This window comes from Carassius auratus, chromosome 34, assembly GCF_003368295.1.
Source record: "Carassius auratus strain Wakin chromosome 34, ASM336829v1, whole genome shotgun sequence".
NCBI lineage: Eukaryota > Metazoa > Chordata > Actinopteri > Cypriniformes > Cyprinidae > Carassius > Carassius auratus.
The window spans coordinates 3,818,717-3,844,973 of record NC_039276.1 but is presented as its reverse complement, the minus strand read 5'-3'; the positions used below and the strand labels follow the sequence as shown (position 1 = coordinate 3,844,973).

Sequence of the window (26,257 nt, the reverse complement as noted above, 5' to 3'; positions counted from 1 at the left end):
TAAATGACAAAAAGCCTCAATGTACGTCTCTGTTCTAGAATGTCTATCAAGCGACTTTTGATTAAATCCAGTAGGATTTTCCGTTCACATGACTGCAGTTGTGACATTGTAAAAGTGCACTCCACCCTCTATAGATTTTGTTCGCATTGGAAATTGATAGCTGGGAATTTGTTTTATTGATCCTGTTGGGAAATACAAGCTAATTAATGTCAAGCTGAGTCCTCGCAAACAGTTTGTTGATATGAAACATATCATGGCCTCCGGTGATGTGGCATGTTTGAGAGAATGGATTATGAAGTACCACATCCCATCCTGTTGACACATACATGTGCTGCCAAACCTCTACACACACACATGCATCTCAGGGCAGAGTCATATACACAGTAACTTTATTCACACATAAAAGGTTTGTTCTACTGCAATTCATTTTGCCTTTTTTTGTGTAAATTATAGTATATATATATATATATAATATATATATATTTTTTTGGAATGGTCTTGTCTTTACGCTGCACAGTAGTTGTTTGTTGAATCTGATGTGTTGCAGACAGAAGATTCAATGCAATTAAATTTTCAATTCAAGTTTATTTGTATAGCGCTTTTTACGATACAAATCATTGCAAAGCAACTCTACAAAAAATAATAACAATATTTTGTAGTAGCTTATCAGTGTTGACTATCAATTTATATGCATAAAATCAATTGGAGACGTAGTCAAACAGATGATAAACATTATTAACAGCAAATATCACACTTGTAGCAATATTTGTTAGTTCTGTATGTTGTTTCAGGGTAAGCATCATCTGGGGTCCTCTGAGGGGTCAGCATCATCTCTTCTCAGGTGTTCTGGATCCAGACTGGAGCTTGTGGAAATCCTGGTTTCCCGTGGCAAAACATAGAAACAAAATAGAGACATCATTAGCGTAGCTGCTGTTCCAACAAAGTAAAATTAATTAGTTTAACCCAAGCTAAAGAATAAGAATGCACATTTGATCAGATACAACTGCAGTCACAAATTATGAGATGTATTATTTGAATGCTTGGCGAAAGCTTGGGTTTTTAATCTAGATTTAAACAGAGAGAGTGTGTCTGATCCCCGAACATTATCAGAAAGGCTATTCTAGAGTTTGGGAGCCTAATGTGAAAAAGCTCAACCTCCTTTAGAGGACTTTGCTATCCTAGGAACGACCAAAAGTCCAGCGTTTTGTGACCTTTGGAAGCGTGATGGGTTGTAGCGTGGTAGAAGACTAGTTAGGTACGCAGGAGCTAAACCATTTAGGGCCTTATAGGTAAGTAATGATAATTTGTAACTGATACGGAACTTAATAGGTAGCCAGTGCAGAGAATTGGGGTAATATGATCATATTTTCTTGACCTGGTAAGGACTCTAGCTGCTGCATTTTGGACTACCTGTAGCTTGTTTATTGACGAAGCAGGACAACCACCTAGAAGTGCATTACAATAGTCCAGTCTAGAGGTCATGAATGCATGAACTAGCTTTTCTGCATCAGAAACAGATAACATGTTTCGTAGCTTGGCAATGTTTCTAAGATGGAAGAATGCAGTTTTTGTAACATGGGAAATATTATTTTCAAATGACAAGTTGCTGTCTAATATAACACCCAGATTTTTTTGTCATTTTAATGTCATTTTGATATTTGCATTGTTCATTTTTCTTATATCTGCCATGCCATGGGCTAAATCAATCATTAATTGAGTGAATAGTTGAGTTAAAAGTTAATGTTGACTGACTTCCAAATTATGACACAAAGACTAGATAAAATTGTTCCAAAAGAAGCCAGATTAAGATCATGGTTTATGTTTGTTTTTCAAACTTGAATGTGCCTCATTCATTGTAGTTACATGGAAAAAAGCAACCAGTACATTATCCATTCTCTTTTTGTGTTTTACAGAAGAAAGAATGTCATGCAGGTTTTCAGCATGAGTAAATAATAACCAAATGTTACTTTTTTGGAGAAACTTTTTTGCTTCTTATATAAAACACACTGGGTCTGAAACATTCCAGTTACCAGTCAGGGTTTAATCACTGATTTTCGTTAATAAACATACTTAAAAAATAAAAACAGTAAAGCCCTCAGGCATGATGCTTTTGTCTTTGTGTAGACTGTTTACTAGTGAGTTTCCCTCGGGGTCTTTGTCTTTGGTTCTCTCTACAGTCCCTCAAGGAAATGTCTATGTGAAGAGCAGACAGACAGTCTTGCAGAGATCAGTTTACATCTTATCTCTCGGTCTCGCTTGTCTTGTTTCTTTCAGCTACATACAAACACTGTCATAAATTGTATTGGTAGAATTACTTTCTCTCTGTGCAATACGAACTACCTTTTAGTTTTGTTTTCGTTCAGCTGTGCTCCATTTTTCGGGCTGCACTCTTTAGGGCATGAGTGTGCTCATTATACCGTGGTGTGCTATATAATAATATTAAAATAAATAAAATTTAATTTTATATTTTTATTTTAAATGAAATGAAAAATTATGTATCTTTGTATTTTGTAGATAGAATTGTTCAAATATAAACATTTGAAAATATTTTTTTTCGATTGCATTCAATGTATTTCTCTGTCACTGAACCATTTTGAGAGAATGTTTGGAGGTGTCCCAATGTTCAAAAGGTAAAGCTAACAAAGTAAGGGAGGACAGATCGAATGCTTGAATTGAGATTTAAAGTCAACACTTTTGTGCATTAAATACGTTTGCGGCCTGAGTTGGGTTCGTCCTGTGATGTTTTGATGAAAACTTGATTGTTTTGGTCTCCTCTAGGATTTTTGCTGTCTTGCCATGAAAAGCACAACCAGAGTACAGCCAAAAGGCACGGCCACCATATTGTTAGCGCTCTAGCCCAGGGAAACAGCCGAGCACCAGTATGTGCACTTCAAAATCAGCAGAGCCTTGTTTTTATGTGGGGGTGGGTTGGGGGAAATGGATGCATGACCAAGGCTAGGAAAGAAAGGGTAAAAAATGTAGTTGTTAACCGAACATCCCCGGGATACTGGGACAACACAAACCAGCTGAGGCCTTGGGCGTCCTGGAAGGCCTCAACCCTTGGAGAGCCCCAACCTTTTACTTGGCACTCAGAACAGCTGGAAAGAGGGTTTCACATAATACACCCCTTCATTTATCCCAAATTCAATAAAAACCTTGGTTTGTGGGCTAAAATGATACAATATTAAATCAATGCAATTTTTCTGGAAGGGCCTAGCATCCAAAATATGCCTCTGAGTTGTGCTCAGCTGAGAAGGCCGCTGATTCTCTTGTTTTTCTAGGCCCACTTTTATTCTTAATCACACAACTGTATGCAATTTCATTTCTACACTGAGTAAAAACTGTGTTAACCCTTGAATTTACCATGTGGTTCTGTATAAATTGATCATGTAGACAATTTGTTTCACAATCGACTGATGAATATCAAGGCTTATGGAAATTTCTTAACACTCTTCAGCCTTATCCAAGTTCTTAATGTTCTGTAATGTTGAACAGTACTTAAATGAAAGTCTCTTTTTCCAGGCATGGATCAGGCAATGCTGAGTGTGTTTTTATAATGCATTACAGCTCTGTCCATTACCTCCAGTCTGATCACTATGGAACTCAGTGGCTATGCCAAGTTTTCCTTTATTATTATTAATATCATTATTTGTAATTATTAAACAGGCAACACAATTTAGTAATGATGGATTACTAAAGAAGTTTTACCCTCATCTCTGAACCAAAAACAATGTACAGCACTTTACATATACTATCATATTTCATTTGATTTCCAACTTAATTTAACTGAATTATGGGATATGCTTAGCCTCGAATAGTGTAATATATAAACCTGTTGTGAATGTTTACAGAGTATGTTAAAAAAGATGTGAAAACGTATGTTTGTGTGTTGTTTGTTAAAGCATACTGTGTCTGTGTTTTGTTGTGATCAGTATATGCACAAAACCGTGGTAAATTCAAGGGTTAACTTATTTTCCCCCCTCTGCATCTGTAGCTTCTCTTACAAAACTGAGAGTTCTTTTTTTTGTATTTACCTAACCTTTTCTCTTTATTTTTGATTTAAGGTCACCGTTTTGAGGACAATCCTGGGGTTAGGCGTCACCTCGTCAAGAAATCATCACGCTGTCAAATACCACGAACCAGCAATAGCTCACCTCCTCTGTCCAGCCTGAAGATTAGGAAGAGGATGGACAAGAAAACTCATGAGGTGAGAGCTGAGCTTCCTAAACCGCACAGAGAAAATAAAAATGAGACCTAGTTTCATACGGCCAGACGTACAGTGTGCTCCACATTATAACTTATTCTCGCTCACTTAGACAAAAGATTGTCTGGCTAAAATGTAAACTGACCAAAAATAGTTTGTTTTGTATTTACATGTCATTTATGAGCAGATTCATCGATAATAAAACAGTGTGGAAAGATTATTATTAAAATAATAGGGTGGCAGACTCTCACAATGATGTAGTAACTTGCCAAAAACGTGTATTGATTTTGAGATTCTGTCTTGTTCCTAAAGAGGAAGCTGTAAGTAAAGCCTCTGTCCTCCCCAGACTGACACTGATAATGATAATGAGGTAGTGTTAATTGAGACAATCGATGTGGAGGAGCAGGAGAGACCCTTGATTCAGTGATCTTTCCTTTGCTGATATCTGTTGATCCGTTTCATCCAGTGGGCTTCAATAAATGGGTGAAAGCATTGCCTCTAAATCAGCTGGATTAATTGCATAAGGTCATCAATACCGGAGTCTGTGCTATTCGTATGGCTCTGAATCAACCAGTGTGAGGAGAATTACTCTCACTTTTAGTATTAGTATTTCAGGGCTCCTCTATGTGCGTAAAATATGTGTCAAAGTCACCCATAGAGCGAATCAGTGAATGATTTTCAAGCACCTTGGTTCCAGAAGCATTTTTTTCCCCTTTATGGGTATTTTAAGAGTTTCTTCAGTAAATTATTATTCAATTAAAACAATCAGCAGAGAGGAATCAACATAAATTTATGATTCAGAGAAAAGGCTATTTAGATAAAGATAAGTTTTCTTCAGATAAAGGAAAGGTAATAATCTACTCTCCCATTGCAAATTTTCATTACAATATTGTAACAATACAACCTTCGTAATCATCGGGAAGAAGGAGGCAGGAACCGGCGGACATTCAACTGAAACTGTAATAATCAAAATAAACACAAAACAGCGCAACAGCCCCTTGCGGATGACTGTTGCGCACAAACAAAAAGCAAACACAAAATAAAGTCCAGGCTTGGTTCTCTCTCCTCCGTCACTGTCGTCGCTCTGGTTTTATATTCCTCCATCTAAAGGATTAGTAAAGGATTTGTGCTGATTTCCATGGTACCTTTCTGATTGGTTGTCATCTTTTTAGGATTGTTGGTTGCATAGCTCTCAACACTGAGAATTTGGTAATGAAACCTTCATAAAACTTTTGTTTTATGAAACTGAAATGGTTTGAAATCTCGCTGACTTGTGGCTTCAGCTGAAGCGTAAATCATCCCCGTAACAACCTCGGTGCTCACGGTAGGTCTGTCTTGAAAGGTTTTCAGTCATTTTGATAGATCCATCACCTGTGTTTTTACTTTAGAATGGAAAATGCTAAAACGAAAGAAGATTTATGATATCGCTGTCATACTTTGTTCGCAAAAATATTTCAGTCTTGCTCCCCTTCCAAACAGAGCAGTACTTGTTTGCCTATTTCCCTGAAATTAGCTCCCGGGGAGCGTTTCCATGATGGCCATCAAGTTTAATGAATTGCCTCGAAGTAACTTCAGTTAGGATTCATTAAAAGTTCTTTATGATGTGCATTTGACACTGTGTTCTCTGTAGGTCTTTGTGGAGCTCAATGAGCTAATAGTGGATAAGAACCAGGAGATGCGCTGGAAAGAGACGGCACGTTGGATCAAGTTTGAGGAAGATGTGGAGGAGGAGACAGATCGCTGGGGTAAACCACATGTGGCCTCGCTGTCCTTCCGTAGCCTGCTGGAGCTCCGCAGGACCATCACACATGGTAAGAGTCCACCTCTCTGCCAGCCCACTCAGAGCCTGTGATCCCGGTCCAATCCTAACATCCACGCGATTGACAAACCAGTGCCGTATAACTGACAGAATTCAACTGGGCACTTGAAATAGATAAATGAATGAAACCCTTTTGGGCATAACCACTTTTTGACCATGAAAAATTGATGATTTTCATTGCAAGGATAACAAGGTAAACAGTGCATTAGATTTGAAAAAGCATGATAGAAATATTCAGTCCAAACACATCAGTGAGAATGTTTTGGTAAGTTTCAGTTCCTGTGGTTGAGGAGCTAACATGACAACCCTGACAAACGACATCTTTCATGGACGGCAGTGATAGACTAACATGAGGTCTCCTAAAAACAAGAAAAAAGTATTGTGGTCATGTAGAAGTAGGCTGTATGATCATAATACGAGTAGTTTAATAGTATATGTCATGATTAAGTTGTTTCTGTTGAACATTTGATTGAAAATGGTTTATACATTGTACAACTATGTGGTGCAATGCCTATGTAATAATATGATGAATTAAATACTTTACAAATGCAAGCTACTTTGATTATTTTCTCCTTTTATTTATAACTTGAAGGACCAAACAGTTATTTATATAACCAGAAGATTATTCGTAACAAATGAAGGAATAAGTCTGGTATCAGTGCAAAAAACAGCTTCACATTATGTAACACTTCAGTTAAAAACTAAAGAATTGGAACACTATACTACTATATATCGCATATATTTCAGTATCTCAAACACGATGTTCTGTTACCCAGGTGCCATAATGCTAGATCTGGATCAAACCACACTTCCTGGCATCGCCCACTTGCTGGTGGAAACCATGATAATCTCAGACCAGATCAGAGCCGAAGACCGAGCCAACGTACTGCGAGCCCTGCTGCTCAAACACAGGTTAGTGGAGGTCAGAAATCAAAACTCCAAACAAAGATCATATCGATCTTCTCTGCTGTGGGCCTTGATGCCAATGTCATTTGTCACAGCTGCCTGAATTGATTTCCTGCTAAATGAAGTGGTGTGATTATATAACGAATAGACTTCATATGACACCACACCAGGCCGATGGCCACTGGAGTTTTTAATGATATGTTGCTATTGCAGCTGCAGAGACATCAGGTATTGGTTACATCAAAGAGTGTTTAAAAGAAAAGTTCACCAGAGCATTGTTTATTCATTGTTTACCCATGTTGTTTCAGCCTTTAAATATTTTCTTTCTTGTGTTCAACACAAAAGGAGGTGTTGAGCAGAATGTCTGGGGTGCTCTATGCCATGCAAGTGATTTGTTTTTCCTCTGAAATGTACCATAAAACTAGTCCAGATGACTTGATCAAAAATTTCCATAGCACTCAAATATAATTTGCAGTCTAGTTTTTCAGACTTGCTATGCCATGACTGGCATGCAAGAACCAAGAGTATCTCTCTTTTTTAAAAAATCGAAAATTAATATGAGTGAGATTTGAGGGGAGTCTTATTTTTATTATTATTAATTATTGTCCCTTATAGGTTGCTTGAACAACCTGATCTCTGGACATGGAAACTGGCTTCAGGGATGTGGAATGTCACCTCCCTGGCGGGGAAGGAGCCTGAGCTTGTGCGGGAGGTTGAGAGGTACCGACTGGAGATAGTCGGGCTCACCTCCATGCACAGCTTGGATTCTGGAATCACCCCCCTTGAGAGTGGCTGGACTCTCTACTACTCTGGAGTTGCCCACGGCGAGAGGTGGCAGGCTGGTGTGGGGTTGCTCATAGTTCCCCAGCTTATTAGCCATGTTTTGCAGTTTACCCTAGTGAATGAAAGGGTAGCTTCCCTGACCCTTCGAGTTGGGGAAAGGACTCTTACTGTCATTTGTGCTTACAGGCCAAATGGCAGTGTAGAGTACCCGGCCTGCTTATGGTCTCTGGGAGTTGTGCTGGAAAGTGCTCCGACCCGGGACTCTGTTGTTCTGCTGGGGGACTTCAACGCTCATGTGGGCAGCGACAGTGACACCTGGAGGGGTGTGATTGGGAGGAATGCCCCCCCCCCATCTGAACCTGAGTGGTGTTCTGTTATTGGATTTCTTTGCAAGTCACAGTTTGTCCACAATGAACACCATGTTCAAGCATAAGGGCATGTCCGTCAGTGCATGTGGCACCAGGACACCCTAGGCAGGAGGTCAATGATCGACTTTGTGGTCGTTTCCTCTGACATCCAGCAGTATGTCTTGGGCAAGTCAAGTTAAGTCAAGTCACCTTTATTTATATAGTGCTTTAAACAAAATAGATTGTGTCAAAGCAACTGAACAACATTCATTAGGAAAACAGTGTGTCAATAATGCAAATTGGCAGTTAAAGGCAGTTCATAATTGAATTCAGGACACTCGGGTAAAGAGAGGGGCGGAGCTGTCAACTGATCACCACCTGGTGGTGAGTTGGATCAGATGGCGGGAGAGGAAGCTGGACAGACTCGGTGGACCAAACGTATTGTGAGGGTCTGTTGGGAACATTTGGCTGAGCCCCCTGTCAGAGAGCAGGATGTGGGCAACTGTTGACCTCAACTGGGGATATCGTTGGACCGTGAAAGGAATACTTTGAGGATTTCCTCAACCCCACCGACATGCCTTCTGTTGAGGAAGCAGAAGCTGATGTCACCAAGGTAATTAAGAAGCTTCTTGGAGGCAAGGCAGCAGGGGTGGATGAGATCGGCCCTGAGTACCTCAAGTTCCTGGATGTTGTGAGGCTGTCTTGGCTGACACGTCTCTGCAGCATCGCGTGGCGGTCGGGGACAGTGCCTCTGGAATGGCAGAATGGAGTGGTGGTCCCTCTTTTCAAGAAAGGAGACCAAAGGCTGTGTTCCAACCATGGGGGATCACACTTCTCAGCCTTCCTTGGAAAGTCTATGCCAGGGTACTGGAGAAAAGAATTCGGCCGATAGTCAAACCTTGGATTCAGGAGGAACAATGTGTTTTTTTTGTCCCAGTCGTGGAGCACTGGACTAACTTTATATCTTCACCAGGGTGCTGGAGGGTTCATGGGAGTTTGCCCAACCAGTCCACATGTGTTTTGTGGATCTGGAGAAGTCATTCGACCGTTTCCCTCGCAGTCTCCTGTGGGGGGTGCTCTGGGAGTATGGGTACGGGGCCCTCTGTTAAGGGCTGTCTGGTCCCTGTATGACCGGACAAGGAGCTTGGTTCGCATTGCCGGCTGTAAGTCAGACTTGTTCCCGGTGCATGTTGGAATCCAGCAGGGCTGCCCTTTATCACCGGTCCTGTTCATTACTTTAATGGACAGGATTTCTAGGCGTAGCCAGGGGCCGGGGGGTTTTCGGTTTGTGTCCACGTGATTTTGTCTCTGCTTTTTGCAGATGATGTTGTCATGTTGGCTTCATCGGGCCAGGACCTACAGCATGCACTGGGAGTCCGAGGCCATAGTTCTCAGCCGGAAAAGGGTGGAATGTCCCCTTTAGGTTGGTGTAGAGCTCCTGCCTCAAGTTGAGGAGTTCAAGTATCTTAGGGTCTTGTTCACGAGTGAGGGAAGGATGGAGTGGGAGATTGACAGGCGGATAGGTGCAGCTTCTGCAGTGATGCGGTCGATGTCTGTCTGTCGTTGTGAAGAATTGTAAAAACATATAATGCAGGGTCAGAATTATGTGAGGGTGAGTTTTCAACTTTAGGGAAATTATCCCTTCAACTATTTTTAGTTAATGGTGTGTAAATGCAGTATTTAGTATGGCTCAGACAGGACTCCTTTCTTTGAAGGATTGTGAAGTGCCATGTGTTTTCTTTATTAAGTTCTGCTCAGCCACTGGATCTCGCTACTCGCTAACCGTACTCTACCTGAGTGCTAACAAATGTAATATTGCATGGACTCCGCTACAGAAATCTGGGCTTCATTAATGGTTTGAAGCAGTACCTTTCTAACCACATTTGTGTATATATATATATATATATATATATATATATATATATATATATATATATATATATATATATATATATATACACACACACACAAATGTGGTTAGAAAAGGTACTGCTTCAAACCGTTAATGATATATATATATATATATATATATATATATATATATATATATATATATATATATATATATATATATATATATATATATATATTCATACAGTGATTCCAGAAAGTTAGGCACTCAAGCCATACTTAAAAAAAAATGTGTGAATGTCATTGTATTAGATACATACAAAGTAGAAGATACATACAAAGTAGATACATACAAAGTAGAATATATATATTGTATATATATTTTGTATTTCTATATATTTTCGTATTTTGTTATATGTCATCATTCAGATTTTAAGCTTTTTCCAAATAAAACAAATTTATTCCGCTAGGATGCATTAAATCAAAAGAGACTATAAAGACATTTATAATGTTACAAAATGTTTATTTCAAATAAATCCTGTTCTTTTGAACTTTCTATTCATCAAAAAAATGCATCACAATTTTCATTAAAATTGTTCAACACGTTTCTTAAGCAAATCAGCATATAAGGAATGATTTCTGCAGAATTAGACACTGAAGACTGAAGTAAAGGCTGCGAAAACATGACTGCTCCAGTCTTTTGAACAGTGTGTATGATGCATTTGCAAACACATGTATACTTTTTTTTTTTAGGTTTGGCTGAAAATATAATTCTTGGGACAGCTGTATATGTTTGATTCAAAATCAATATGTATTTTGGAGTTTTTAACATTTATTCATGTTCCTAGGCTAAAACAAACAAACTTAAATTTTTACTTATTATTATATATATATATATATATAACAATTTTAGGCATCTCTTTTTTCATAGACTGCAAATAAAAGTTTAAAAACAGCTCAGAGATGCATATGTGTGGTCCGCTAGAGATATTCACTGTGCCAGGCTATAAAACATACAGACAGTTAAAAATGATGAAGTAAAAAAAAAAAAAAAAAAGATCTCTACAGCATTTCCCATCATCTCTGATGCAGTTGTTAATGGAAAAACCTGTCAAATTAGTCAAAAAAGATGTCTTTGTAATGTAGAAAAAAATTACACCTAGGTGCTCTAAGTTGGGTCATTAGTTACTCAAGTTTTTGGAATCGTATTCAAACATAATTCAGTGTCACACAACTTTTCAGTGATCTCAAATGAAGCTTAATGAGTGTGTCGAAGCCAACCACTGGACACAGCTGCGGTAACGTGTGTAATAAAGCTCGGCAGTCACTCTTTATTCTTCACTTTTTTCTGGATGCATAGGAGCACCCAGAGCAAACCAAAATTAGCCTTTCGTGAAAAACAATAAAGACATGTATTAATTCATTGGACTCCCTCTGTGGTCGATTTTTAGAATTCGTATTCTGTTTAAATATTCCCTGATGTTATCTAGACAAATGTTGCTTTTCTGTTGTCTTTAGCATATTTTACTGATTGCTTTGGCACGTGTTTCTTTGAGCAAATAGGGAATGTGGTTTGGGTTTCCAGTTTGGATTCTGATATCCTGACATGTTGGGTTTTGTGTTTATTTTGCAAATATTTCAAGCGAAGATTGAAAACAGCCTTTTTGGACATTGATAAGCAAGGAAATTGCTGTACCCATGGAGCTAGATAAACACAAGAGCAGGGATATTTGTCTCACAGAGAACAAATAGACTCGAATAGCTTGACAGATTAAAGAAGTCATAACATCAAATTTTGTTATTTATTCACCTTCTTGTCATATGATCCATATTAACTCATGCTCTCATTATAAACAGAGGATGAGGATGAATAAATAATAAGAATATTAACCTTTGGCTAAACTACTCTGTTGCAAAAATAAGGACTTTCATTATCACCCCCACCCCCAAACCCGAAAACATGTTAGCATCCATAAAACAAGATAAATTTACTTGAGAGGAAAACAAGTGAGATTTTTTTTCAGAGAACGTCTTGATGTTGATTAATTTCTCAGCCCATTAGCACACTTTTTTTTCACACTATTACATTTATCTTGTTTTAAAAATGTTGGCAGACAAAAGTACTGAAAAAATTATATATATATATATATATATATATATATATATATATATATATATATATATATATATATATATATATATATATATATATATATATATATATTATTTTTTTTATATGGGTTTATTTTGCATTCTTACATGAGAATTTGCTCACTAGTTTTATCAAAATACTTTCTCTTGTGCAGTCACCCCAATGATGAGAAAGAAGGCCTTTTCCATCGGAACCACTCTGTCAACAGTCTGGGTGGCTTTCGTCACAACCACAATCATGTTCACGACACCAGCCTGCCCTTGGTATCCCAGGAGCACGAGGAGATGCACGACAGCAAAGCGGCAGAACATGACAAAGAGGTGTTTGTGACATTATTTGTGAGTTGCTTGCTTCTTGTGTGCATGTTTTAGAAAGGACGCAGTATAATTACCACCAAGTTTGTTGGGCCGAAGGGGACCCCTTCTTTGACTTTTGTGGTAGCACTTGGTCCCTTCACGGTGGATTACTCTGGATTCCTGCACCTAAGAGATGGGATGTAAATGTTTGGTGGGTTATTAGCAGCCCTACTGAGAAAAAAAATAACTTAGACTAGCCTACTTGCTGGTCCTATTTGACCATAAATCTGGTCAGGATGGTTGGTTTTGATCATTTTAGAGAGGTTTAAATGCTTGTCAGCTTGACTGGCCAACAAAACCAACTGATCATCAGCTTGTTAAACTATCTTAATGAGTTTTAACCAACCTAAGACTTTAAGGCCCACACAAAATCAGAACTCTCCTGAAAGAATTGTAATGTTTGTCACTTTCTTTCTTAAATAGTTTTGCTAATTTGATTATGCTCTCAGATAGCAATTAGAGTGTAGCACTGCATTTAACACATTTTACCCTGTTTAAATACATTCTACAGAATCTCACAGGATTTCAGCTAAAATCAGTGAAAGTGCATAAAATGGCTTTCTTAAAATACATTTAGGTTAGGAGCAAATTTTCATAAGATATTAAGTCTTGTTTTCTAAAAAAAAAATGCTATATATATATATATATATATATATATATATAATATTTTGCTTACAAGAAAACATCTAAGAGTTGGGTAAGAAAAATAAACTTATTTTATTTATTTTATACAAGACTTGTCTAGATGTATCTTACAAAATGACAATCATTTTGCTCTGTTGTATCTTGATTGAGATATGTGTACTGTAAAATATAACAAAATACTAAGCAAGCAAGAAGATCTTTTTTTTTTCCATGAAAATGCATCTGCACATTCATTCTGGGCCTGGTTAGCAGCACCACTAATGCTTGGATCATGTAAGCTGCTCTACCACATGTGTAGGATTAAAAGTAATAGTGAGTTTACATGTGCTTGCAGTTAAACTTTTGATACATTAGCTGTGAAACTATGAATGTTCCCCATGGCTAAAAATGTTGGCACATTTGAAACAGCCCATATAAAAAGTGTAGACGTATTGTGTTAAATTGAAGTGTTTTACCATTTGCTGTTCCACTTTGTCACCTGGATCTGTAGATTAAGATTTGCGCTTAGTGATACAAAACAGACCCAGTGTTTCATTAAAATTCACAAAACATACTTACACCTCCGTCAATCAAACGGATGAACGAAACCATCATATGGAACAATAAACAATTGGAGCGAGGGCAGCAATGCATGCACTATCTTCCACAGCTCGAGGCTGATGTGTGACGTTCAAATGACACTAACTATTTTCTTCTGTCAACAAAAGAAAAGCATCCACCCTGTCCCAGCTGAGGGACACGCTGCCGCCAGATCTATGAAACTCCTGGCAAAGATTCCCAAGGATGCCGAGGCCACTGTGGTCTTAGTGGGTAAGCAAAGCAGCGTTTCGTTCAAGTGTTGGTTGTTTTCAGGTCCAGAGAAGATGTTGAGTCATCATACCAGAGTTTTCCAATAATGCCTCAGTCAGCTAAGTAAAGATGAATGCTTTCTGTTGTGTTTGATTTCTGTCACTGGTTCCCTGTTTGTGTGGTTTGATTTTTCAACCACAATAAATGTGTTTATAGGATGTGTGGAGTTCCTAGAGAAGCCCACGATGGCCTTTGTCCGGCTGAACGAAGCTGTGCTGCTGGAGTCCGTTCTGGAAGTCCCCGTCCCGGTTCGGTTCATCTTTGTGCTGCTGGGCCCCACACAGATCAACATGGACTATCACGAGATTGGACGCTCCTTCTCCACCCTCATGTCTGATAAGGTACATCTTCATATACATGCAATATGTATAACCATTTTGCAAGTTTTTAGGGCTAAACACTAAAGATGTGTTGAGACCAAATATATCCCATAATTTTTTGCTGTTCAGCCTTTTCTGGAAATTTTTGGGTCAGTATCTGAAGTCTTGTAATGCAATGGTTCTCAACTTTTGAGTCCAAAACCGGCCATTAACAACAACAATATTCAAGACCCCATGACTTTTCCATTTGTTCATTATTTACTTGATAAATGTTTTAAAAATATTTTCCACTCACAATTTCTACCTTTTAAATTATTTCATATTAAAGTAACTTAGCATAAGTAGAAAAAAGTTTATAAAATGCTCAAGCTGATTTCGAGACCAAGCCACACAATCTCAGAATTGATTTTCTCCCCCCATCGCCCTGTAAACCTGTAATGAATTGTGGTGGGACTGGCAATTGAGAATGTAGGATATATCTGTGTGATACCTGGGCCAGAGGTGATTATTCATGTTCCTGTATATCTACCTTCCTGCAGAATTCATCAAACACACCTAAACCAGTTAATTGAGCTCTCTATGAACAGAAATGAGTGCCCTGGGCCTAGGCAAATTGGGGGAAAAACTATTATAGTATCATTGCCATCATGCCTTAAGAGTGCTAAGTTCATGTTTCATGACATACAAATTAAATCCAAATGCCTTGGCCAAAAATTACATTATTAACTCATATTCCTTGAGTCAGTCAAACGATAACCCATTTGTCAAGTCTTGCCTTATTAACTTTCCGCCATTTTTGATTTTTTTTTTTTCTATTGGTATTTTCTCTAAAGCTGGGACAGATGACCTTTAGATCAAGATTAGATTTAGATTCTTTAAATCAGGTTAATAAAAATTTAATTAGAGCTTTGGCCCAAAATTATTATTCTGGTTTACTCATATTTCTCAATACTAAGTTAAATTATTACATTTTTTACCAAGTTTCAACTTATGGACTCTCCGCCATATTGCATTTTATTGAAAGCCCTTTTTTCCACATACTTTATCCCATATTGTCAAAATTACTTTTTTTCTTTTTTGTCAGATGATCTTTAGACCAAGCCTCATAAAATTATAAAAGAAGTGTATGATTTTCAACCCCATTCTACAAATTTGATGACAATGCTAAAAAACTCTTCCAATTTTTATAATGGCAGTGAATGGCTGTTGAGATTCTGAAGCAAAATAAAGTGCATCCATCCATCATAAAAAGTGTCCAAAATGGGCTTACACTACATCTATGTCATCCAGTAGAATGCCAATGTCTCTCATGATCACTCATTTATTGACAGAAGCTAGAAATTATGGTTTATAAGCTGGATTTTACACAAATGTATCAGTTCACTTCAGAAGGATTAATCCACTGGAGCCATGTAGAGATCTTTTTATGATGGATGGATGCACTTTATTTTATTTCAAAATCTCAACCACCGTTCACTGCCATTATAAAGCTTGGAAGGGTCAGGGTATTTTTTAATATAACTTCAGTTGTATTTGTCTGAAAGAAGAAAGTCATGCACACATAAAATGGCTTGAGGGTGAGTAAGTCATGGGGTAATTAAAATTTTTGGGTGAACTATCCCTTTAAAATGATTAATGTCCTTGTGACTTTTAATCCACTCAGGTTCACTGATTTTCCTGACCTTCCACAGAACTTCCACGAAGTCGCATACTTCGCCGATGATCGACAGGACCTGCTTAATGGCATCAATGAGTTCTTAGACTGCAGTATTGTAATTCCACCATCAGACGTTGAGGGAAAAGACCTGCTGAAGACCGTGGCCTCCTTCCAGAAGCAGATGCTTCGTAAGAGAAGGGAGAGGGAGCTTAAAAAATGCGGCAGTACTGTGACGGGAGCTGAGCAGGAGACCAAAGGTGGAACACTTACTGAATTTGTTATAACATGTTCAAGTTTGTCTGTTCTGGTAATGTTGACCTGTTCTGTTTATGTTGTAGATGTGAGTACGGATGAGCAGGAGGAGGAGGATCAGTTTGATGTTGACCCTCTCAAGCGCTCTGGTATTCCCTTTGGAGGTCTGATCCATGATATCCGCCGCCGTTATCCACGCTACATAAGTGACCTGAAGGATGCCATGGACACACAATGTTTTGCTGCTGTCATTTTTATTTACTTTGCTGCTCTTTCACCCACTATCACCTTCGGAGGTTTATTAGGCAAGTGAGACAATGAGACTCTTGTCCCTCGACTTATGTTTTATCTTTGACAGTGGAGTCTTTTAATATAGAAGCCCAAAAACACAAAAAGACAAAAAGTTGAAATTATGAGATGAAAAGAGTCATAATTATAACGTAGCTTGTTATATCATAAAAATGACCTGGCATGCCAATGTTACTTTTTATCTCGTTATTATGATTTTATTATTATAATTTTATTTCACATAGAAAGTTCATCATGATTTTTATCTTATATTTATAAGACAGAAATTTCTTTTTTTCCCATAATTTTGGAGTCACAATCTATTGTCCCTTTTCAATTACAATTTGGAATTTTTTCTATTTTTCTATCACATTTTTTTCTATTTATTCTTATTTTTACTTACATATATCTATGTAATTCATAGTTTTATTTTGTTCTTAATTATTTGTCTTATTTTATGATATAAAGAGGTAATAATTATGAAATTGTCAAAAAAATAATAATTTCAGTGTCATATTTTTTTAAATCTCATAATTATGACTTAATATGTCATAATGCTGATTTTTTATGCCTATTTTTGACATATGTCATAATTATGATTTACCAAAGCAAGCATTAATTTTATTTAGGTGACAGAAATTCATACTATTATACCATATTCCTGTTTCTTTAGGTGAGAAAACACAAGGCATGATGGGAGTCTCTGAGCTCATCATCTCCACGGCGACAGTGGGAGTGCTGTTCTCCCTGCTAGCAGGACAGCCTTTGCTCATAATTGGCTTCTCTGGACCACTTTTGGTCTTTGAGGAGGCTTTTTATAAGGTGCTTTTTTGTCTTTATGTTTCAACCATTATAAAGAAAAGGAGGTCATTTGATAACATTAACATTAGTCTGCCTTTCTGTTGTCCCGTTCCTCTCTGTTCTATCTGCTGCCTTTCCTGCTGCTCCTTCTTTGTTCTTTCTCATTATCAGTTCTGCCAGGCGCAGGGCTTCGAATATCTCACGGGCCGAGTGTGGATCGGGTTCTGGCTCATCTTCATTGTCCTAGTGATCGTGGCAGCTGAGGGAAGCTTCCTCGTGCGCTACATCTCTCCATTCACCCAAGAGATCTTTGCGTTTCTCATCTCTCTTATTTTCATCTTTGAAACCTTCTCTAAACTAATTAAGGTACAGAATTAAAGTCACCAAAACCAGCAGGTGCAAGCTCTACTCTAAGACCTAGTAAGCTGCCTAGCTAGACAGCATTTTAAGATGTCAAAGGTGTATTTAAGGTATGTCAGATGTGTAGAATCAGAATCAGAATCAGAATCAGAATGAGCTTTATTGCCAGGTATGTTTACACATACGAGGAATTTGTTTTCGTGACAGAAGCTCCGCAGTACAACAGAATGACAGCGACAGAACATAAAACACATAATAAAAGAATAAAAAATACAAATAAGTAGATAGTGAATGACAATATACAAATGACAATTGTAGGCAGGTATATTACAAAATAGGCTGTTTTAAAAGGAGTGTGTCTCCGTTGTATGCACTAAGAAGGCAAACCCATAATGCACTGCAACAAAACGTCTTCTGATGTGAATGAGACCAATGTAAAACATGAATAATGTTATGATTATCTAAAAGTTTCAACAAAATTGTAATTTAAAAACATAAATCGAACTAAAATGGACTAATTTAAAAACATGATTCTGATTAAAATAGACTGTTATCCCAACATTTTTGTGTTGTGTATTAAAAATAAGGTAATTATATTGTAACTGTTATTATAACTAATTTACTTCATTTTTTAAATAATCTTAAAAACTATTTTAAAAACATAAATCTAGTTAAAATTCACTAATCCTTTTCGCATTATTTCCTATATATAATATAGCCCGCAAATTGTCTGTGAGCGGATTTACAGCTACAAGGAGAAAAAGAAAAACTGAGTGAAAAATCGGGCTAAAATCGTTCAGTGTGAACTCGGCATTAGATTATTTTTAGCAGCCTTTTAGCAGCATGCAACTGCAAGTTGAGTCTAACCTTGCAATTTTAAAAGGATTGCTATTTGTATGATGCACAGTGTTTCTGATGATGAAGAGTGCTCCAAATCAGTCACTTAAGAGTTTGAATTTCTGTTAAAATGCTTCCTATGTAGACAGCAAGACACAATCATTGAGAGCTATTTAAAGTTTTTACAGTTCTGTCATGGCAACTCTCTAAAATGGTAATTTTTTTGTGGCAATGGTAATGTTCTTGGCAGAATAAATCTGCTATGCTACTGCGGCAGAGCACGCACCGAGACTTGATACTGCCAATACATCCACAGACATGCTACTGTGAGTAAGTAAGAATAGTGCTGCTGCACATAAAACATACATGAAATGATTTGTTCCAGATACAGGTGGAACTGGGGAAGGTAGAAGGTGCATCGTGTAGATAACAATGTGATTACTAGCAGATTAAGACTGCACCATCTAGAGTTTCATGACAGAACTTTGTATTTATAGCAAGGTGTGAAAAAACATGATCATTTTTTACATTTTATTTAGCAGATGCTTGAATCCAAATGAGTTTTATACAAATTGTTTTGTTAATTTTCCTCAGGTGTTTCAAGAGCACCCTCTGATGAAGAGCTACCCTTCGGCTTTTGTACTGCCTGACCCTCAGGGGAATAGTGTGATTAGGGAAGCCATCCTCAACCAGCCCAACACAGCCCTGCTGTCCTTAGTGCTCATGATAGGAACCTTCTTTGTGGCTTTCTTTCTGCGAAAATTTCGTAACAGCAGATTCCTTGGTGGAAAGGTATGTAGTGCAGTGCATGCATCCTATGATCAGCTGTGCTCATTTTGTGTGACATTTATTACGTATAATGGCTTTATGCTAAATTTACTTAAATTCAAATATTTTTAATACTCTGTAACAGTTAGGGCTGCATGATATAATGAAATTATCGAAATATCGCAAATGTACATATCGCAAGGACAGTTTTAGGTCGATGCATATAACAGAGAATAGACTGAAATAACCTTTGTAGCTTTATTATGAATCAAAATATAATGAATTCATGTGAAGACTATGCAGGGTTTTAGTTGTAGATTTGATTATGCAGTTTCTTAATTGGATGCTATTGTTAAATATATATAATGTAGGTACCTAAAAGATTTAAAGCACTGTTTGTTTCGTTTGTATCTTTGTTTTATAGTATTAGTCCTATTGTTTGTAGTTCTTATTTTTAATAACAAACAGAAATTAAAATAACAAAAATGACTAATCGTCCACCCCTAGTTTCAGGTGTTTTTGTTTACCTTTTAGGTGGATATAACTATATATTATCAAGTTGCACAAAAGATTTTTGAACATATAAATTGGATATATAATTTTCAGTCTTTAAATATACTGTATTTAAATATAATTTAAATTGATTTCACGCACTTAAATCACATTATCACATTATCACATTATTTAAAAAGGTATTGCATATTGCAATTTTCTTCAGTATCTCACAGCCCTAGTAACAGAATAAGCGTATTAAATGTTAAAATGATGGCACAAATTTTACCGTTGTTAAATTGCTTTATTTACTTATTTTATCCACAGAAATTGATGTAAAAAAAAAAAACGATTTAATATAGGCATCAGTCTTGTTAGTGACTGTAATAGTTGCCTTCCTGCACAGAATTTAAGTACATAGTATTCTGCGTAATTACTTAACTTTTTAACTTGGTACTAAAAAAAAGTTGCCATTAAACAACAATAAAAATATATATACAGTCTTTATGTTGTTTCTACAATAATTTGGAGATTCTACAATAATGTAAAAATATGTTTATGGATTAAAGATTTTCATGTTAGGCATGATTAATTGTGATTAATTAGTTCATGTGTGTGTGTGTGTGTGTGTGTGTGTGTTTCTCAAATAAATTATTTTAATTTAATTATGTTTTTACTGAAAAACAACAACATTGCGATTACAAACATGAATCTTTTTTTTTTTTGTGGTTATGATTGTGAGCAAACATTTTGAGCTGACTAAAAAGTTTGTCATCCTTTGTTTGTGTGTGTATCATCTGTTATTATCAAAGGCAAGACGAATTATTGGTGATTTCGGGATTCCTATCTCTATACTCATCTCTGTGCTGGTGGACTGCACCATTCCTGATACATACACGCAGGTAACCGCACTCTTAAACTCTGATCTGCAGTATATGTATAATACCGCAAAGAAACTCCTCTCCTAGCGTACTCTTCTTATTAAGTTCTGGCCTGTAATTGGAGGCAGGTTTCTTCCGAGGCTGTATTACAGTGTGGTTGGTTTGGCAGAGCGCTGTAATCAATGAATCCTGGGATCTCTGGGATACGAGCACTTGTGTTTTATTGTGGTTGCAGAAGCTGAACGTCCCCTCTGGTTTCTCGGTCACATCTCCGGACAAACGGAGTTGGTTTGTCAGTCCGTTTGGAGATAAACAGCCTTTCCCTGTTTGGATGATGGGGGCCTCAGTGATCCCGGCCCTGCTGGTTTTTATCCTCATATTCATGGAGACTCAAATCACCACGTGAGTAAGCTAACAGATCTTGAGATGTTCTGTCTAAGCTCAGATGGAAATGTAATACAATTCAAAGGTTTCTGTAGCTCATTGCATTTATTGCATCAATATGTCCCATCTGCAGCTTGATAGTGTGCAAGAAGGAGCGACGTTTGGTCAAGGGTTCTGGTTTTCATCTCGACCTGCTTCTAATAGTGACTTTGGGAGCTATCTGCCCGCTCTTCGGTCTGCCCTGGCTGACTGCCGCCACTGTGCGCTCGGTGACTCACGTGAATGCTCTGACAGTCATGAGCAAAGCCACTGCCCCTGGAGAAAAGCCCATGATCCAAGAAGTTAAAGAGCAGAGGGTGACGGGGATGTGTGTGGCTATCCTAGTGGGTAAGAAACACAAACACACGCACGCATTTATAAAACAAATATTGACAGAAAACTAACTGCATGAGCCATTTTAGTGTACCTGTGACCATGTATTCTGTATATACTACTGCTTAGGAGTTTGAAAGCCTTTGTGTACAAATAAAGTAAAAACAGTAATCTTGTGAAATATTGTTTCAGTTTAAAATAAGTTTTCCATTTTAAATAATTTTAAAATGTAATTTATTTTTGAGATCAAAGCTGAATTTTCAGCCTCATTACTCTAGCCATCAGTGTCACATGACCTTTCAGAAATCATTCATGCTGAATTTATGCTAAAAAAACAAACAAATAAAAAATACATTTCTTATTTTTGTCAATACTTAAAACAGTTGTGCTGCTAAATGTTTTTTTTTTTTTTTTTTTCAGAATTGTTGGATAAAAGTTAAAAAGAACAGCATTTATTTGAAATATCAAGTTTTTACTGTCTCTTTTAATCATTTAATGCTAAAGAAAAGTATACACCTAGAACCAAGAACACCAATGTTCAATCAATATTTTAATTTGATACACTGATAAACTGTTCTTCCACCTTTTTAAGTACATATAGTCACATACATAGTGAACTACATTATTTTAAATGTAGGATGTTCACGCCAAGCAACGCAGCTCATTTCTGGTGTTCATTGTAATCGCAGGTTTTGGAGTAGTAAAAACTTCTGTCAAATTCATAATTTCAACTGCAAGCTGTTTCCCAAACTTTTCAGCCCACGACCCCAAAAATAACAGTAACAGAACCTCGGGACCCACACTTTCCTCTGAGGTGGTTAAAGTATAGAAATGTTTTGCACAATGGCACACGTGCACAAAGGAACACAACAGTCTAACAAAAATACTATTATTTTATAGTAATTTACTCATTACTTGCATTTCAACATTAATCTTAAATAATTAGTTGAGTGGGCAACATGCTGGAGTACGAAACTTCACATTGGAGTTTTATTTTTAATTCAACTTACTTTTTTTATGGGTAAAATATGATATTTCAAATTCTTTAAAAAAATTATTTGATTTCTTGAAATCATCTTGCGACGAACCTCTTGATTCGGGAACCCCTCCTCTGAGTTGTGCGTACAAGGATTTTTTATTTATTAACTTTAATCAACCTGGTTGAATTTCTTTCTTCTGCTCAACACAAAATTGTCAAAAACACCAAGTTGTTCATCCTCAGTGACTTCCATAGTATGAGGAAAATACTATGAAAGCCTCATTCTTTAAGAAATCTTTTGTGTTAAGCAGAAGAAAGAAGCTCATACAGGTTTAGAACAACTTGAGGATGAAAGAGAATTTTTCATTTTTGGGTGAACTGTCCCTAAAGGGGGGGGGGGGGGGGTCATACTCAGCATCATGTTGTGCATAAGAACGTGATAGTAAAACCATGTTAAACTTACTGTACTGAAATACATGGTTTGAGTGGCTTATTGCTGTATTAACAACATCTGATTTATATTTCAGACCACTCAAGTTTCCTAGTTGACATTAACATTTTTCTTAAAATAATAATATATTCAGTTAGGGAAAAAAAAACGTTTTTCTGTCAATCCCATCACCTCTGTGCAGGGTTGTCTATAGTGATGACAGATGTGCTGCGTCATATTCCTCTGGCTGTGCTGTTTGGGATATTTCTGTACATGGGCATCACGTCTCTTACTGGTATCCAGCTTTATGAGCGAATCACACTCATGGTCACCCCGGCTAAACATCACCCGGACCACATCTATGTTACCAAGGTAACCACTTTTTCCTGAGAGTTTGAGGTGATGTCATTCACAAAGGCAACAATGACAGCTTATTATCTATGTTTGTGTTTGATTTCTACATGGTATAGGCTAGAAGTTTGTACTAAATTGACACGTGGATTCAGATTGAAAGATTTTGAAGCACCACACGGTGGCGCACAAATCACCAGTTCATTTCACACTATTTAACACAACCCTAAACATTTCAATTACAAACCATTTTTGACAAATTTGAACACTGTATATTATTCACATGTACAGTGGGGTCCAAAAGTCTGAGACGACATTGGAAATCTATGATAGAACATCTAAATTAAACTTAGAAATAAACAGATTTAAAAAAAATTAAAACAGAAATCTTTGGAGATTAAATAAATAAGCACTATTTCTAGGTCACTTATGAAATGAGCACATTTGTGTCTGACCATTTATAAAAGAAAAAACACATTAGAATAATGCAAAATATAAGCTTTTCACTAGACCTTATTACAATTCCTTATTGCATGATTTATTTCACACACAGGTGAAGACATGGCGTATGAATATGTTCACCATCATCCAGTTGTTGTGTATCGCCCTGCTGTGGGTGGTGAAGTCGACTGTAGCCTCTCTGGCTTTTCCCTTCATCTTAATTATGACCGTACCTCTGCGTAGACTCATCCTGACCAGGATCTTTGAGGAGAGAGAGCTTGCAGCGGTTAGTTCATGTTGTATTCATGTTTGTCTGATGATCTGAGCACAAGCAGGCAGTTAAGAAAATCCACCTGGTTTGTGACTTCATTTTAAAATGTAGTTTTCGTTCTTGCAGTTGGATGCTGATGAGGATTCGCCCAATTTTGATGAAGATGGACGGGATGAATACAATGAGATCCACATGCTTGTCTAGACACAGGTCACATGGCTCACCTCTTCACTGACCAATCGAATACAGGTCTCTGGATAGTGGGAAAGATGAACTCTGATGCACTGCCCTCTTTCAGAATTATTACATGTGTACTTTGAAATTTTGTAAACCTCCATTATATATAGAATTACAGAACATTTTTTGGATACTATTATTAGTTTTCCTTTTTCTCTTAGTTTTCCCCCCTCCAAAACGTGGCCTACATGTTTGTCTGCTGCTGCCCAGTGACCTTTAAATATAAGATTAGAGACAACCCGGGCACCTTATACGATCTCCCAAAGTGCAATGATGGTGAGACTAATCCAATAGGTTGGTTCTTACACCCCCTATTCACCCCATCCTAATGCACTGCACCCATCCGGACCAGACCTACTGCCTGTAGATCTTAGTTGCCTTGTACTGTACTGTAGGTGTTGACCACAGGGTCTGAATATTACAGTAGCATGACCCCTCAGTGCCCTTAAAGTGGACAGTCCTTTTGCTGTGCAGTTCTATTGCTTAAAAACAGTAGTGCAATCCCTTTAGACGTACTTTATGCAGTAGTGCTATTACTTTGATCAGTATATTACAATAATAATAAACAAAAATGGTTGATATCTCCATGATTTCCCTTCCAAACAGATTTACTTCTGAAAGTGCATTTTATTTTATTTTAGAAGTTGTCTAGCTCTCCATTTTCCTTCCAAACAGATTTCCTTCTTAAAGTGCATTTTTTATTTTGTTTATTTAGTTATTTTTTGTCCATTAGAAGTTTTTTAGCTAATACATGATTTCCTTTCCAAACAGATTCACTGCTAAAAATTTATTTTATTTTGCTTATTTTTTAAATGAATTTATTTTTTATTAATTTTCATTTTATTTTGGTTTATTTATTCTGAAGGTTCCCAAAATAATTGATTCTTTTTTTTTTTTTTTTTGAGCATCTCAGCTTTTGTAACTGCTATATATACATTTAGCATCTAGAATTTATATAGGATTTATTGCCCATGTTGTTATTATTATAAATATTGGTGTTTGTGTGCGTGTTTTTCCTATAGACCTTGTCAGTGAACTAATTCCTTTCCTTATGCTGTCATACTGCAGTCGATTCGGGAACAGTTCAGCTGAAATAGGTTAAAGCCATAGAAACTTGAATTTCGTTGATTACATAATTGTTAACTTTTTCAGTCAATGCTATTCCAAAGGCTGTCAAACTGCCAGTGTGAATGGATGCACTTATCTTTGGCTTCAGAGATTCATGCTGCCAAATTGTTAAGCAGGGCCATGGAGGGTATAGCGACAAATTTCCGCTGTTTTAAAAGAAAGCGCATGCCATTTTAAAATCCTTGTTAATACAGCAAATCCATGTTTCCCTTGCATTAAAGCCTTTAAATGTGATGTGTTAATTTTCTGTTAAAATACGTTTTACAAACCCCAAATTCATATGCAACACCATAAAAACATTGTTTGAGCATCCTAACCAACCCAACACAATCAGCCAATGGGTTGAGTTTGGAACAGGACTAACAGTTTGACCGACCAATTGGAGAACTTTTGAGTCACCTGTTTGCAATTCTATTTGGAGAAAAAAAGAAATTACGCATTTCGCCTTTAACATCTTCATCAGTCCCTTTGGGAAATTCCCTGTGAACAAAACAGTCTCATAACAGACCTGAAAACAGGAAGAATCGTTCCATTACAGTCATGTTTTGAGTTCGGACAATTGCCTTTGGAGAAAGCCACCCTTTTGGACTGTAAATATCAGGCCGTTCATGCGTGTATTGAATTTGTTTGTGCGTAATACAGACTTCTGGGCCTAGTCACGCTAGACTAGCTCATTTCATCACAAACACATATTCCACATGTGTTTCTTTTTTCTCGTAGTTTCCCGGTTTTTTAGTGTAAAAACAAGAGGAAATTGTGCAATATAGGAATATCTGTCACGCAGTCCTGTGCTACTCTGAATAGATGTTTAGTTTCTTGGAAAGCACAAGCCTAAGTGTTGCTCTCGAGCCTGAGAGCAGTAAGTGGAGATCTGTGGTTGTGAATGACAGGTCTTTGAAGCACTTAATATGCAGCCACACGTCAGACATGTTTTACCATGTAACTTTAGTTGAGCCATCGGGATAGCTGTGTGTGGATGCCAAAAGAGTAAACCGATGGTGAAATGTTGGTTTTAATTTCTTCCTCTCAGCATTTATCATTACGGATGTAGCTGAGAGATGAAATTAGATGAGGACAAGCTGTCTGTGATGCTGTC

The 26,257-nt window shown here is 37.1% G+C and overlaps 1 protein-coding gene across 5 annotated transcripts in view; it reads left to right on the top strand.

Moving 5' to 3' along the window:
- The window catches only part of LOC113052972 (anion exchange protein 3-like), a 69,299-nt gene extending 44,494 nt beyond the window's left edge, over window positions 1-24,805 (top strand). For 2 of the 5 annotated variants that reach the window (XM_026217524.1, XM_026217529.1), the window contains 16 exons: window positions 4,065-4,207; window positions 5,835-6,015; window positions 6,800-6,935; window positions 12,217-12,400; window positions 13,771-13,873; window positions 14,069-14,253; window positions 15,924-16,446; window positions 17,103-17,251; window positions 17,402-17,596; window positions 19,022-19,219; window positions 20,500-20,589; window positions 20,804-20,970; window positions 21,086-21,339; window positions 22,936-23,105; window positions 23,638-23,811; window positions 23,923-24,805. In XM_026217524.1, the coding sequence (XP_026073309.1) occupies window positions 4,065-4,207; window positions 5,835-6,015; window positions 6,800-6,935; window positions 12,217-12,400; window positions 13,771-13,873; window positions 14,069-14,253; window positions 15,924-16,446; window positions 17,103-17,251; window positions 17,402-17,596; window positions 19,022-19,219; window positions 20,500-20,589; window positions 20,804-20,970; window positions 21,086-21,339; window positions 22,936-23,105; window positions 23,638-23,811; window positions 23,923-24,000 (2,930 nt within the window). In that variant the 3' untranslated portion in view covers window positions 24,001-24,805. The remainder of the gene's footprint in view (window positions 1-4,064; window positions 4,208-5,834; window positions 6,016-6,799; window positions 6,936-12,216; window positions 12,401-13,770; window positions 13,874-14,068; window positions 14,254-15,923; window positions 16,447-17,102; window positions 17,252-17,401; window positions 17,597-19,021; window positions 19,220-20,499; window positions 20,590-20,803; window positions 20,971-21,085; window positions 21,340-22,935; window positions 23,106-23,637; window positions 23,812-23,922) is intronic. The other 3 variants (XM_026217528.1, XM_026217527.1, XM_026217525.1) reach the window with 3 other exon arrangements.
- The last annotated feature ends 1,452 nt before the right edge of the window (window positions 24,806-26,257 follow it).